This window comes from Nyctereutes procyonoides, unplaced genomic scaffold (genome assembly GCF_905146905.1).
Source record: "Nyctereutes procyonoides isolate TBG_1078 unplaced genomic scaffold, NYPRO_anot_genome, whole genome shotgun sequence".
Taxonomy (NCBI): domain Eukaryota; kingdom Metazoa; phylum Chordata; class Mammalia; order Carnivora; family Canidae; genus Nyctereutes; species Nyctereutes procyonoides.
In genome coordinates, this window is record NW_026575036.1 from 19,457,238 (window position 1) to 19,473,625 (window position 16,388).

General features: G+C 34.2%; 1 protein-coding gene across 3 annotated transcripts in view; it reads left to right on the forward strand.

Annotated features, from left to right (window-relative positions):
* CNTN1 (contactin 1) overlaps positions 1-16,388 on the forward strand; it is a 347,447-nt gene that overhangs the window by 269,133 nt on the left and 61,926 nt on the right. For all 3 annotated transcript variants that reach the window (XM_055318909.1, XM_055318908.1, XM_055318911.1), the window contains one exon: positions 7,942-8,091. In XM_055318909.1, the coding sequence (XP_055174884.1) occupies positions 7,942-8,091 (150 nt within the window). The remainder of the gene's footprint in view (positions 1-7,941; positions 8,092-16,388) is intronic.

Consider the following 16,388-nt stretch of genomic DNA (forward strand, 5'->3'; position numbering starts at 1 on the left):
TGTAAGGTTCCTGAGTCAGACCTTTAGCCCTTGTACATTAGAAAAGTTATTTCATTTCATGTTTGCTATAATTTTTTGAATGTAAGTTCTAAGTGTTTTTTGAGCATTTAAAAAATATCCTTTTTTCATCTTTTTGCCTTCATTGTTACCAATAAGAAGTCAACTAATATTTTTACCTTATATTCCTATATTTATTTAATATGTCCATTATCTCTAGCTATTTTCAAGATTTCATTTCTGCTTTTAAGTTGATGAAAATATATTTATCTTGATGGGGGTTTCCTGGCAAATTGGATTTTGAGTTGATATCTTCCTTAACCTGGAAATTCTCAGTCATTATATCTTCCAATATTTCTTCTGTCTCATTCTCTTTTTTTTCTTGATCTATATTGCTATGTATGTTAGATTGTTTGATGTGTTCCATGGATAATAGAAGTGTGTGTGTTTCTGTTTGGATAGTGTCTAAAGACTTGTATTCAGTTTCATAGATTCTTTGTTCCACTATATTAAGTTTGTTGAAAATCTCGTTAAAATGATTTTGATTTTGATTTTGTATTTCTTTTTATTCCTAGGATTTTTTTTTGTTCCCAGCATTAGGCTCCTTTTAATATTATCTACATAGTATTCCACAGAAATGTCTTATTTGCTTATATAAGTTATGCATCTTCCCCACTTGATACTTTTACATATTTATAGTAGTCATTCTATCATCCCTGTCTGATCATTTAACACTGGGCCATCTCTAAGTCTGGCCCTGTTGATTTTTTTTCCTTTGTTAAAAATGCATCACATTTCTTTGTTTTCTCATGCCTTGATAATTTTTTAAGCCCAAATATTATGTAAAAAAGAATAATAGACCATAATGTAAATATTACTTATGCCCAGGAAAATGCATATCATTTTTTTCAAAATTGTCATTTTGTCAATATAATCTGTAGCTAAGATGATAGGTTTGCAGTTAGATTCAATGCAGCAGAGGGCCAAGTAAATTGGAGTGTAAGGTCAAACCTTCTCACATCTGAATGATTTCCAGCCTTACCATCAGAAGTCAGCTTGCTCTTCTAGCCCAGCTCTTGCTGAGGGTTCTTTCCCCTTCCTTTCTTCTGCCCCAGAAAGCTGTTGTCTGATAACTAGTCTAAAGCTCAGAGTTCCTGGGGGTAGAAGAAGTGCTCAGTTCTCCTGTGTTCAATCAGACTTTGGCAGACCTACAGCACTAGTACCTCTCTGGGGAGGCAGATCTGTCTTTGCTCTCCAACCACTCACCCACACACTCATGGCCACACATTTATTCAGTATTAGGCCTGCTGTGCATGTGGCAGAGTCTCCATTTTCCTGCATTGCTCTTAGACTGAAGCAGATGGCTCTCATGGCTCTTTTGTTCTGCTACCAACTTTTTTGAGTATACTTGGTGAAGTCCTACAAAAAAGAATTGGCTGATGGATACAGATACTCCATGATCTGGGGGCTCCTGGGGATTCAATACAGCCATGCCAACCTACACTTTGTCTTTAAAATATCTGTGAAAAGTTAGACTGCTTTCTTCTTGTGAACATTAATGATTCTGTCCTCCTCTCTTCATTGCTCTACTTATGATGACTTTAGTTCATTAGACTTCTTCACAAACTCAAACCTCTGAAAGGCTCTGAAAAATTATTATTTTGTAGATTGTCTTACCTGTTATTTTTGTTAGTTATGTAAGTAAAGTTCTTTGTGACAGTATCCTAAGTGGAAATAAAAAATACGTTTTGTAATACATGCGATCATGTAGTCTTCATTTCTAGTGATGCCCACTAAAAATGGAAGGTGCAGTACTAAAGTAAGTTTTATGAAGGTAATTATTTAAGATGTTCAGTAAATATTTTTCAAAGATATAAAGTTTCAGCAGTCCAAAGATTTCATTTAGAATAATGAGATTAAAGAATAGACTGTATATCTGTAAAAAAAAATCTACTATAAATCTTACTTCTCTTGGACTTTTAAGGGGCTAGACAGAAGGAATTTGACGCCATTCTCAAGGTTCTACTAGATACACAAATAACATTTAGAATGTTGGGTTTGATTCTACACTGCTACTTAGAGAAGAAATATTTTAAAATATTATTGGTAATGGGGTGTGTGTATGGGAGGCGACTGAACAAAAAGAGGCCTAAGAAACCATGCTGTGAGGATCAATTGCAAGAGCCAACCTAGGGTGTAGTTTCTAAAACAAAGAAGAAGAATGTCTTTATATTAAAATTCATATGGAAATCTAGAATTGCAAATTAACATCTTCATACATAAATATTTCTCTGGACTTTGGATTACTTCCTTAGAATAGACACTCGCAAATTAAAGTATTTAGTGTGAACATGCTTAGACTCATTAGCTATCCTAAAAATTATCTTGTAGAAAGATAGAAACAATTTTTATTCTTGCCACCAGTATGTATCTCTTCTACTATGTCTTTGCTTAGTATTTAGTGCTTTTTTTAATCTTTGCTGCATTGATAGGTTAAAAAAAATGAAGAAAAAAATCACTAGGCTCATTGTAGAATACTTACTTTTTAGAATTTAGTATTTTCTTCTTTGCCTTTCTGTAGCTTCAGTTTTTGTTGTTCTTATTTCCAATACGAATTTCTGGGTTTTTATGAGGCTACATTCAAATTTTCCTTAGAGAAGAATCCATGAATCATATCTTCTGGGATGCCAGAGCATAGTTTGCTTCTCTTTTGCTGCAGAGAACTTTGCCAAATCTATGGCATCTTGCAAAGTTCTGCCAGAAGACATATGGGTTGGGGCTAGAGACTCTAAGGTAACAGAGAGCCAGTGAAAAGCCTTTAAATGCCCTTTTCCATTCTCAAACACAGATCTGCATTATCAGTTAAAACCTCGAAATTGATTCTGGATAGTTTCATATACTTGGGTTTTGGATTGAGAAGGAAGAAGCTAAAATTCTGATTGTATTCAAATTCTAAGGAAATGCCAGGATTCTTTAGGCAATTTCAAAGAATCTAGAACAGGTGGGATTATATTGCCTACGATTATTCTTGAAACAATTTGGTTTTTTAGTCCTGAGGTCATTCTGGCTATTTCTGAAGCTTTTCAAACAGCTAGTCGTGTGGTCTGAAGGCAGAGTGCTATTAGCACGGTTGCCAGGCAACTAAAGTACTGTGAGTTATTGGCCTTAGGATACCCATGAGGCTTGCTTCTCTTTTCCTCCAAAGAGTAGTAAGAATGATTTTATTCTGAGCCTTACAGATGCCACATATTTGCAAATAAATCTATGGATTACTGTTTATGGCTGGTTGTTAAAATCAGACCTTCTCAAGAGGGTCTTTTGACCTGAGTGTTTAACATGAGTACTATGTCTCCTGCTCTCTATCCCTTTGATTGAGATTTACACTCAGAAATAAAACTAAGACTTAAATAACCATCAGTTTAATAGTATGTTTTTTTACAGAGAGAAGCCTCTGACAGGCATTATTTGTTAAGATCCGATTTTCAATACTGAAATTATCTATAGAAAAAAAATGGCCTGATTCTGAATTGACCCACTCAGGAACTTGAGACCCAGTCCTGATTCCTAGCACTTGCCTCTATTGTGCAAGGTATTCTCTTCTCTTTCTGACTCTAGGAATAATAAACAAGTTGCAAAGAACTTGGCTGAAGAGAGGGGACACAAAGTCCCTCTGTTCCTGACTGTTCTAATTTGACTTGGTGCATGAATCTGCTTCCAAAGGAAAGCTGAATTCTGCTCCCAAACTCTCTATATGGGTGGTTTTAGAAAAATAAAATATATCCAGTATATGGATACCAGTTCCTACCAGACCTGAAGGAATAGGGAGGAGATGGCATGGGGTAAAAATCCACTTATAAAGATACTTAAGGCCAGAATAAAACAAATAAAAATGTATAGTAGAAGTAAAATACAGTAGCAGTGGAGGAGAAAGGATCAACTCATGGTTAAAGAGAGTGGGAAAGAGATTAAGTGGATTGAGACGAAGTGTACTTTCTGTCAAGATAATTTATGGGCTGAATATAGGCATAAGAGCCATAGAGTGTTGGATATTTTGTGGTGGGGCAAGGTGAAAGAGTGCTCTCTTTGTCTTTCACCAATAGCCTACATGATTCAGAGATGAAGGAGCCTACTTGATTGTTGTACATAAGGCTATGCTTCTTGCATTGAGACATGGTCTATTCTAAATAAGCATCACTTTTGTATTTATATTTTATTTATATTTGTTACAAATATTTATTAAGTAGTACTATTTTCAAAACATTCTGCTGGGTATATTTGGTCCACAGAAATTCCAAAATATGTGTAAAAAGTAGAAGAAACACGTGTATGTCCACAAATGAACAAACAATGGAGAGGGAGAAGAAATATTTTTAGTGTGGGCTACCTACATCGAGTTTGGAGCTGGGAAAAAGTTAAAGAGAAAGAAATCCTTTTAAATCCTTTTTTCATTATGTAGTATTCAGATGTCCTGCCCCATTCTAGAGGAAGGAAAACAGGCCAGATAGAAGAGCCACTTAAAAAAAAAAAAAAACAATTTTATTTATTAATGAGAGACACAGAGAGACAGGCAGAGATATAAGCAGGGAGGAGGCACCCCACAGGAAGCCTGATGCAGGACTCGATCCTAGGATCACTACCTGAGGCAAATGTTCAACCACTAAGCCACCCAGGTATCCCTAGAAGATCCACTTTTAATTCTAGATACACTTTTCTAAAATGAAAATGTTAGTCACTTTTTTTTGCTAAGTTATTCCTACTTCTTACGTAGATGATTTCATTTAGGGGATATTTATATATATATAATATTATATAATTATATTTTATATATTTTATATATAATTATAACCAAACCACAACATAACCAAATATATATATATATATATATATATATATATATACCCAGATATATATATACACCAAATATATATACAACATAACCAAATATATATATAACCATATATATAGATAGATATATAGATAGATAGATATAGATATAGATAGATAAAGATATAGATATAGATATATACACCAAACATGTTTGTTTTGGATATTTATATTCTCATAAGTTCTGACATTAATGTATATTAACAGGAATGATTATGATTTCATTTTTGTTGTTCTAAAAAAGAGCACTTTCCATGCCTTTAACAATCGTGGTAGGGAATATTACCCTTAACTTACAGTTATCAAATTATTTTTTACCCATTCAGAAGGCACATTGGAGAAGTCCATCCTACTACCATCTACTTCTTGTTCCCCTCTGAGAGAGTTGTTTGCATACCTGAGCCAATGTTTTCTTGCTGGTGTTTATCTTATGGTAGTGACTTCAAGGTTTTTCACTTATTCTTTCTTTATTCATCTCAGTCATTGAAATCAAAGGACTGATAACCTCATTAGTAATGCAAAGCCCACCAGGAGAGGAGCCCCATTGACTTTTCCTTCTTTACCTTTCACCATTCCTCCAAATAACTCTTGTGGTCAGTTATGATATTCTACTCTTTGAACATACACCTGAACTTCCATTTATTTGAGGGTATTTTCATACTGGATCCTCATACATGCTCAAAATCAGTATATTAGCTGCTACTTCCACTGCACATCCATCCAGTTCTTGTTTTGACCCAATCTACACTTGCCCATACCTGTTGACTGCCTAGCTACTTGAAAAATCTTCAAGGCAGACTTGATCATCATGAGAATACCATACCCTTGTCAGGAGAGACCCTTTGGAGGGCTTCCAACATTTGCATTTTTCAGGCATTTAAATGGCACTAGGATTTTGCAGCACAGGAAAGAGGGGAGAAGTTGGACTGTCTCATTGAGCCTTCTGTTTTTACTTAGGCCCCCAAACTCATAAAATCACAAACTCACAAAGAGTTTCATCACCTTCTGACTTTAAAACCCTGTATTAGTTTCCTAGGACTGTTGTAACAAACTGGTTGCTTAAAACAACAGAAATTTAGTCTCTCATGATTCTGGAGGGCAGAATCCAGAATCCAGATGTTAGCAGCATGCACCCACTTCAAAGACTCTAGGAAACAGTTCATTCCTTACCTTTCCCAACTCATGATAGCTCCAGATATTCCTTGGATTGAGGCCACAACACTTCAACGTCTGCCTCTGTGGTCACATTGCAGCCTCCCTTCCTACATGTCTCTCCTCTGTGATTCTCTTATAAGGACACTTGTCACTGGATTTAGGGCCCATGTAGATAATCAAGGATGATCTTACCCCAAGATCCTTAATATAATTCTAGTCTTAAACTTGAAAGGTTATACAAAGACCATTTTTCCAATACGCTACATTCACAGGTTCTGGTAACTTGGGCATAGGCAAAGCTTTTTGGTAGGCACAATTCAACCCACTACTATAAAAGCTTCTCCTCTCACAGGAAGCTCAAAACTATTTGAAGGTCTCTAGAAGGGAAGAGGGGCCACCCTACCCAGTGTCATAAAATCCAGCTCTGTTTTTCCCTTTTCCTTATGAAGAGCTCTTTACCAACTAAAACTTTACCTTCCTTCCTCCAACTATCTTAAAGAAGTCCCTCAGTATATGAAGTAAGGCAAATTCTGATTTGGTGTGAGGGAAGGGAGGAAGAAATAGGAAATATAGAGGCAGAATGAAAACATGAGAAGGCAAAGCCTAACTTTTAATCAGAAAGTCAAAAATATATGTCAAATGTAGAGAACAAGTTCATAACCAAATAAGAGAAGAGATGCCAAAATTAGTATCCAGGAGAGTTAAAATTATGGTAGAGTGAGGCATGGCCTAGTCTGAGCCTTTTGTCAAAAGGCAGAATGTGGACACTGGGATGCTTAGCATTTACTGTGGAGATGGATATAGCATCTTGAAGAGCTATATACTCATGATCTACATTGAAAGATAAAAATTCCCTAAATAATAAGATAATGAGTCATAGACAAGCCTGAAGGAACCAATTTTCCAGATAAGTGATGTACAAGTATTTACATGCATATGTATGTGTAGGTTAATTACTGAAAACACATGTGGAAATATTTTAAGATGGCTTAAGATACTGGATAGTTCTACCTTCGTTATGTTTTATCATATGTCAGTGCAATGAGCAATCTTGGATGATATCCTCCCCATAATTTATAATCTTTTCATTACCTAGCAGCATGAATTCTGAGAAGTACTTAATAAATCTTAATAAACTATCATAACATTTATTATCATCACCTCAAAAAATTTGGGTAAAAATGCACAAAACCAACTAAAAAGGGCATAAACATATACATACCATGGTAATAAATCATTCACTACCCATACGCAATATCAGTGGCAGTCCATAAAATTTTTAGCTGCCCCATTGTACTCTTACCTCAAGAAATATTTCTAGATTCTACCTTTAGAATACAGCTTCTTGCTCTTCAAGGTAGAGCCCAGGGATTAGCAGCAAAATCATGACCTGGGAGCTTGATAGAAGTGCAGAATTGGGATCCCTGGGTGGCGCAGCGGTTTGGCGCCTGCCTTTGGCCCAGGGCGCGATCCTGGAGACCCGGGATCGAATCCCATGTCGGGCTCCCGGTGCATGGAGCCTGCTTCTCCCTCTGCCTGTGTCTCTGCCTCTCTCTCTCTCTCTCTGTATGACTATCATAAATAAATAATAAAAAAAAATTAAAAAAAATTATTTAAAAAAAAAAAAAAAAAAAAAAAAAAAAAAAAAAAGAAGTGCAGAATTTAGTCCTCTGACCTTAGACTTATGAAACAGATGATTCAAAGTTTTTATAGTTTATTACTTATTCATGATCTCTCTGCTTATTCCCTTGAACTTAATATTTTGTCAAATTCTAGTTTGTATTTTTATTTCAACTCAATGGAAGATGTGCCATTTTCTAAAAATAGTAAAATAAAAATGGGGGGTATTATAATATAAAAGTGATGTTCAACTAATAGTCTCTGCTTACTGTTCATTTTGTTTAGATCCCCCAATTATTGAAGGAAATATGGAGGCAGCAAGAGCAGTGGATTTAATCCCATGGATGGAGTATGAATTTCGTGTGGTAGCAACCAATACGTTGGGTATAGGAGAACCCAGTATACCATCAAACAAAATTAAAACAGATGGTGCCGGTATGTTTAAGAAACTTTTTAAAATTTAAAAGGTTGATAAATTCAGTGCCACTTTAACATATGGTTGAATGTATGTGGACATAAATAATGCTCTGAGGTAGGTGATTCATCTGAAAAGAATGTGTGTATGTATTTCACACAGATGCGTGTATTCTCTGTCAAGACAGTCAAAAATAAAAAAAAAGGAAATATGAAGTTTAAGAATATTTTTACATAATTAATACAAGGAAAAAGGTAAATAGAATCGCTGCGTATTCCACTAGGGACCCCTAAAATGAAGTTGTATTTAGAATAGAAACCTCCATGTAAATTCTGAATCTTAACCAGGCGGACTTTTAATTAAGCAGATCCTGTGATTTAGAAAGCTCACAATTTTTCATGTCACTCAAAGACATTTACAACTGAGTGGCCTTGTGGTATGGTCAAGGAGGGCAGAGAGAGTAGGGAGTGGAGAGAATGGGATGAGAACTTCCAGAGCTATACCACGTGGAGAGTTACATCATCTCTGAGAAATAGCTATAATGTGTTCTTTTAATATGAGGTGTCACTCTAAATATGCTCTTTTATCACAGCTCAGCCTTGGCTGTTCTTCCAATTTAGATTGACATTTTTACACTAAATACCAATTCCATTTAAATAGCCTTTGTAGGAGAAGTACTTAGCTCTATTTTCCTTTTCTTTTCTTTTTTTTTTTTTTTTTTGAGGGTCCAAGAACAGATTTTATTTTATTTATTTTTTTTAATTTTTATTTATTTATGATAGTCACAGAGAGAGAGAGATAGGCAGAGACACAGGCAGAGGGAGAAGCAGGCTCCATGCACCGGGAGCCCGATGTGGGATTTGATCCCGGATCTCCAGGATCACGCCCTGAGCCAAAGGCAGGCGCCAAACCGCTGCACCACCCAGGGATCCCCCAAGAACAGATTTTATTGCAGGCACCCTCGGGCGAGGTTCCACAACTCACGGAGGGAAAGAGTGACTCAGGGAAGTTGCGCCAAGACAAGGTGGCAGGGGGTTTATGTAACGTTGTAAGGCAGAACGGTTTCCTATTGGTTGGCTCATATGCAAAGGAAGGATTGCAGTTCGGTCAGTCAAAGGTGACTTCCTCCTCTGGGGTTTGAAGGGCATTGGGTCCGGTTGGGGAAGTCCAAAGGAGAGGTCTAAGGGTCTGCGTCAAGCTGTCAGCAGGTCATTGGTCCATTGGCGTCCCAAGTGGAGGTAGTGACAGGAACTTTTCTCCTGCATTGCCAGGCAAAAATATTGTTCTGATTCTAATAATAGCTTTTTTATTATTCCTTGTCTACAAAAAAGAAAATGTTTTGTAGACTCTCTGAGTTTATTTTTATTATGTCTTGCCAAAGTTCAGTGCTTTATTTGGGAGAAAAGATTTTAAAAGGAGGACAGACTACTATTAAAATTCTGCTACGATATCTTAATATCACTAATCCATATTTCTGGCTTCCTCAATTTCTTGGCGTAACATCTAAACAGAATGATGAACGCTAATGTCTTAGTTTTTAAAGTCAAGTTATTTACAGGACATCCATCAATAAACTCTCTTAAAATTCCCTGTAGTTTATTACTCTATTATTTACCAGATACAAATGATGATTCTGTACTAAAGAAAATAAACACTGAAGTACTGATCCACACTATTTTCACACGAATTTCAGTTAATTCCTATAATAATATTTTAAGGTAGGTTTAATGATGCAATGCTCATTAATAGGCAGTAGACTCAGAGACAGTAAATAGCATTGAGTGAATATAACTACCTCCAAGACTCTGTTCAATTCCAGATCAGTTTGACATTTCTCATATATTGAGCTTTCTCTCTTACAGGTGGTAGTGTCTCAAGCAGGACTCTAAAAATGCTTATTTACTTAAAACTTTATTAGTGTTCTAGTAGAAGTTTAGATTTCATCCTTAACTATGAAACTAGATATGACTAAATATTATTTTTTTGTTTTGTTTTGGTATACCCACCTGCGAAATGAACACAACTGTTCTTTTTCTCTACCTCACAGGAATCTCATTAGGATAGGAAGGTAGTATATAAGTTGAAGCTGAAGTCTGATGGTAAGGCTGAACAAAGATACCATATAGTCAGGATTCTCGTGTTTGGTTTTTATTATTAGTCCCTAGAGCCACTTATGTTTTTAATAGAAGCTTCTGTATGATGGTCTGAACACAATTGCCCTTTCTTGGAAGACAAAAATAAAAAGAAACACAGGCATGATCTGATTGGTGGTTTTAACCACATAATTTCATGCTGAGCGATCTTGCACTTGATTTGATTTAACAGGTATTCATTTTCAAAAATAAAATTAAGTGATTAAATTATGCCTAAATAAGCTGATTTCAGTTAAAATAGTATAACATTCTTATCTCAAATGTAGGCCTTTTTAAAATTTCATTGAGCTTGATTAGCTTTCCATGATCTCTCAACTAACACGATAAGAACTAAGACTTAATTTGAACAAATTTTTCTGACAGTCAAAATTCTTCATAGAGGGGAGAGGAGACTTTTGGCATTGGTGATAGATGTAGACCTTTCTCTCTCCTCCTCAGGAATTCTGATACGAACAATATCTTAATTATTTAGTCTCAGAAAGTGACTGATTTGTTATATATAGCTTGATTATCTGGAAAGAATTATTTCAAGATTTTTTTTAATCTCAAAGTAGAAATAAATAAATGTTTTTAGGAATAATAAGAAAAGTGTCTAGGAGAAAGATTCAGTATAATTTTTAAATCTGAATCTGTGAATATAATTTATATTTAATATCGTATTTAGACAATCAGGACCCTTTTGACATACTACCAACAGTTTGTATGAAACTCTGAAGACTTTTCAACCTGAGTATCTTCTTACCCTTAGAAATGCTGGGAAAAACTTGTTTTAGGCATCAAACATAAAATGTTGGCAAGATTGTTTCTTTCAACCAACAAATTTTTGGCAACACCTTTTTTAAGTATTGCATTTTACCTTGTATTTGCTCAGATGGTATTTTGTAAATGAATTAATTCTCTAGTGTGCTTAGAAAATAACTTGCAAATCTTTGAAAGCCTTTAGACCCAAAACAAACAAACAGACATACAAAGTGGTACAGTCTTGGTTCCAATGCCAGGTACAGCCCTATAGTGATATAATGAGATGATTCATTCCTTTATATTGTGAAAAAAATAAATGCTATAACCTCTAACACTTTCATTAATCTTTCATAAGAAAAACTACAGGGTCTTGTATTAATTAACTTTTATGGCTACCAGCATTTCAGCACTTGCTACATATTACCAGACATGGTGCTAAGCTTTCTATTTACCTTGCTCCACTTAATTCTCACAATAACTTCTTAAAATTGGTATTATTATTATTCCCAGTTTTACAGAGAAGGAAGTTAAGATTACAACCTAGCTAATGTGAAGAGTTGGATTCAAATCCAGGACTTTCTAATTCTAAAAGCTCTGCTCTTAAACCACTTTCTGAAAGGACACAGTATAGTATTGAAGTTCCAGGACATGGATTCTTCAGTAGACTTTTGGTGCCATCATTTAAAGCCTTTGATTAGAGGCAGATTATTTAACCTCTCTCAGCCTTGGTTTTCTCATCTCTAGATGGAAATTATTTATTCCATGAGATTATTTTTAATGATTAAAAAACTTATAAGGAAAGCAGTACTATCTTGTGCATGTTTGCTGAATAAAATTTATTTATTATGCCATTAATTCTCATTTTAAACTTTAATATACTTATAAGAAAATATTGTCTGCTCTATAATTGATTATCTCATTTGGCAATACATTTCTATTTTTTAAAAGCATAGGATCATAATTTTATGCAATGTCTAATCATCTTGGAGGAAGAATTTTGTATACTCAATATAGTAAAATTCAACAGAATTTCTCTTTAAATGCTGTTTTTTGTTTTCATCCTGCTTTTTAAAAGCTTAATATGCATGAAATTGGACATTTACATTGTTCACACTTACAAAAAAATAAAAATACTTTTTTAAAACAAGGGGATGTTTGTCTTGTCATGTACCATTATAACAACTCTGTAAAAGATGCCAGCATGTTAGGTGGGATAAAGGCTGGTTCCCATTTGATGGAAAGGTTGCCCCTGTACCTCATTATGCTGATTGAAAGACACAACATTATCTAATGCAGCACATGCCCTTATCTGTCCAATTACTTAATGTTAAGATCACATGGCGCAGTTGCATATATTCTTTGGATTCAGACAAGTGCATTATAAAATGGATGGTCCCAAATGAAGAATTAGAAGATGTGTTTGTAATTCATTGTAGCCCATTTAATTTTGACTGTAAGAAAGAGATAACAAAAGCATCCTTCAAAATAATGCGTCATTATAAGACATACCCTCATAGTTAATGGATCTGCAGGTGCAGTTGGTGAGTTGATATCCTAAAATGGTGCATTTGGGTTTGTTTTGACAGCTTTGGCATTTATTTATGCCAGATCAACCTAAGAGGGAAAAGAGAAAAAAATAATACAAGAATCATCACTTTCATCCCTTGTATAGAGTTTTAGTTTTAATTTTATTTTTAATTTTTTTAGCTATTTTGAAGTAGCAAAAAAAGCATAGATTTTTTTAAGCCAGAGGATGCCTGTGTTAAAGCTGTATCTTCTCTAGATGTAGGCAGTGTGACCTGGTTAGCTAAGTAACTTCTTTTGGGATTCATTTGCTTTTCCTGTGAAAAGAGGATAATGCTACTTCTCTGTATACTTATTTCAAAGTGCTGATCTGAGTATCTAGTTAGGTGTGGTGTGTAAAAGTCATTTCTAGATGAGTCTTTCATTAAACTAGGCTTCTTCATTCATTCAGCAAACTGTCACAAATTGGGGATATTTGAACATTGAATTAAAACCTCGTTGTACATATTTAGTTGTTGCTACATTAAAGAAACTGCATCTTCAAGACTGGAATCAGATTCTGTTTACGTTGTTATCTTTAGTGCTACAAAATTATTTGTAGGAGAAAAAGAGAGGAACAGGAAGGGTGAGATTGTGGTTCTGACAATCACAGTTGGAAGTTAATAGAGGATGAAAAGAGAAGCAGCGATCAAAGCCACAGTGGTATTTGTGCATTATGATTTAGAAGAACCCATTACCAAATATAATTTGTTTCATATGAAAAACAAAGTTCACATGTACATTAGATACTTTAGTTTTTAATACACCAAGAGAGAGAAACTAGGAAGTTTTAATTCTTTTACTTAATTTAAACAAATAGTGCCTAATTGATTTGAGTTCTTCATAATAATTTTACTGTGCATTATTATTATTTCACTTTGTAGCATTCTTTTCTGCCCCTCTAGCATTTCCTTGGATGACTTATTTTTAGATTATCTTTCTGTTGAGCAGTTAACAAATTTACTCTGTACCATCCATTTAAATTTCCTGTTTAAGATCAAAGCCTAGATTAATAAATGGACCTACAATTTCAGCTTGATAAGACCCTAAGATATTAATATTATTGTGAACTATCTTGGGCTCTATATTGTTTTTACCTACTATGGAAAGAACATTAGTTTAACATGGCAAATGCATTAGGAATGTTAGCAATCTGCTCCACCAGCAGAACAGGAGATCATTTAAGTTACAAATACCTATTCTCATTTGAATATCCAAATATTATGCAGTTCCTTTGATTTTGTTAACAGCTAATCAGAAAGAATATATATCTAAAAGCAGAATAAAAGCAGATGTAAGACTTTAATCTGTATTTTAATTCCTTTGGTGTTCTAGATTCTAGAGGATTACATATATAACCATTTCAATCTCTTCCTATAAATTTTGTTTTACATCACAATAAAATTTTGGTGCAAATTAAATTGGAAAGTTACATTTATGGTGACTTTATTTCTGTAAAAATGGCTACACAAGTTAAGCAATGATTAACAAGAATTGAGTAGTCAACAATTTATTTAGGATCAGGGGCCTCTCTTCATATACTCCATGATTTTGACAGTTTAGGATTTGTCATAAACCAGTTTTTATGCTGTTAACTAAAACAGCAAAGCTCAAATAGGTACTGATATGCAAATTATCTAAGCTTTCAAATCTGAAAGTAAAATTGGCAACAGTAGTTTCTTTTTATAAACTGAAGAATAATTATGACATTGGCTTGATTTTCTTTTTAAATAAGTTTTAGTTCTGTGATTTAAATACAGAAGCACTCTTCTAAATATCATTAATGAATCACTGTCAGACTGAACTCATGGCAGAAGGGCGAATTTAAAAACTTACTATTTTTAACCTTTCACAGTAAAATTATAAATATTGTTTATTCATGATTAATTCAATAATTTTGTGTTTTTCCTAAATATTTTATTAAAATCTGTTTAATGGCATAGATAGAAGAAAGTTTAGTTTGTTCACTGGTAAGTCACTTTGGACCTGAAAGTTGAATAAGCTGCCTTGTGCTTAGAATAATTTACTTTCCTGAAAGGAATCACGATTTGCCCACTTTTTCCTGTTCTTGCAAGGCTGAATGCAAATATAGAGTACCAAGGTGCTCAGATTCTTGTCAGATTTGTAGGTTGTATTTCAATTCTACCTGTGAAAAAAAATGCCCCTTAGCTGCTGAAGCTATAACTGAATATTCAAAGTTAAATGGAGGACATTAAGTCAATAATTAACCCAAGATATAAAACACTCCATTAGGAGGTACAGTTACCTTTTATTTTAACATCATAAGCTCAGTGAACAATCTTTGAAGAACAAGTCTTGACTTACTTATTGAAGCATGTTAAAAGAGCTTAAAATCAACATTATGAAATAGAAAAAAATTCCATCTAACATAAACATATTCCATTTTTATCTCTGTTCTAAATAAAGAGGTTAATAATGATTATAATGAAAAAGATTACAGTGAGATGCTTTGGCAAATAATACTTGACCTGATGAAAGCAATATTTGATTCAATAAATTACAGTGTTTATTTTTAAATTATTTGCCTATGACCACGATACTTGTCCTTAAACACACAAAATTTGATTTACTCATTGATTATAAAACAGCATACTCTTTGTTTTTTGTTTCTTGAAGCATGTAGAATTTTAACTTCAGAATATGAGTTTAAAGGATTTCTAAGACTTATTTTAATATCCAGCCTTCAGTACGTATTTTATCTCAAGTGCTACAATTATCTTTTAACACCTCTGTGCACTCAATTTTTATGTCTAACACTTACATGGTGTCAGTTGAATAATGAAATAAAATCTCTCAAATTCATATTAATTCTTAACCAGAAACAGAAATCATCTTATGGTTTAAAGGCATAAAGAGAACCATACATGTTGTTTGTTGCTGTGCAATTAATGTGCATAATTCAGCAAAGAATTTACATGGTTAACACAGGAGAAGTTGTGAAGTATTTGTTTTTATTCACAATATTTGTTGGGATCTGCATCTTAGTAAATGGATGCATTGCTTTGAGCACGCCGAGAAAGGTATGACTACTTCCTATAAGGAAGGATTTGGGAAAAAAATAAAAAGAAAAAAGAAAAAGAAAAAAAAGGAAGGATTTGGGGAATCAAGGAATAATTCATCTTTCATATGTTCTTTAAAATATTCACAGATCTGGGAATGATATCTCAGACTGAACCTTTAAAGTTGTGTGTAAAAACACAGGCCATCCATTTGACTGAGTAGCTGATCTCTAAGTACCTCCAGTGCAGAGCAAACTATGCTTTATCTATCTGTACAACACCAGTTAGATCAAATCCAATAAGACACAACACACAATAAGATACAATATGCAAATCTGATGAGACAGAGTGACTATTCTGAAGGGCATTCAGGGAGGGAGACATTCTAACTTGGGGAAAGACAAAGGTCTTTGGAGTTGGCAGTTAGAAGCAATGTTGAGATTTTTGAGAAGGGGATTTCAGTAGTATAAAGACGTGGAAAACAGATTGTGCCTTGTTAAAAAGTGGTTATTGAGTGAAGTATTAGTATGTCAGTTCTCTTCAGTTCAGTGACAGGAAAGTGTTTGATGGCATGGAGGGTAAGAGGAAGGCAATATTAGAGATAATTTTTAAAGAAAGAGAGACACCAGAGTAGAATCAGTAGAATGACTGAAAACCAAGGGATAATATAAGATAGGAGTATATGAGAGTTGGAGTCACTGATGGGGCAATATTCTAGAAGAGAGTTAGAAACTGGAAGTGAGAGTACCAGAAACAATATTAGATTTCTAATATGGCCAGATATTTTGAGAAAACATTATCCAATGTTAATGCACAGGCACTATTTACCAGTTATTTGTA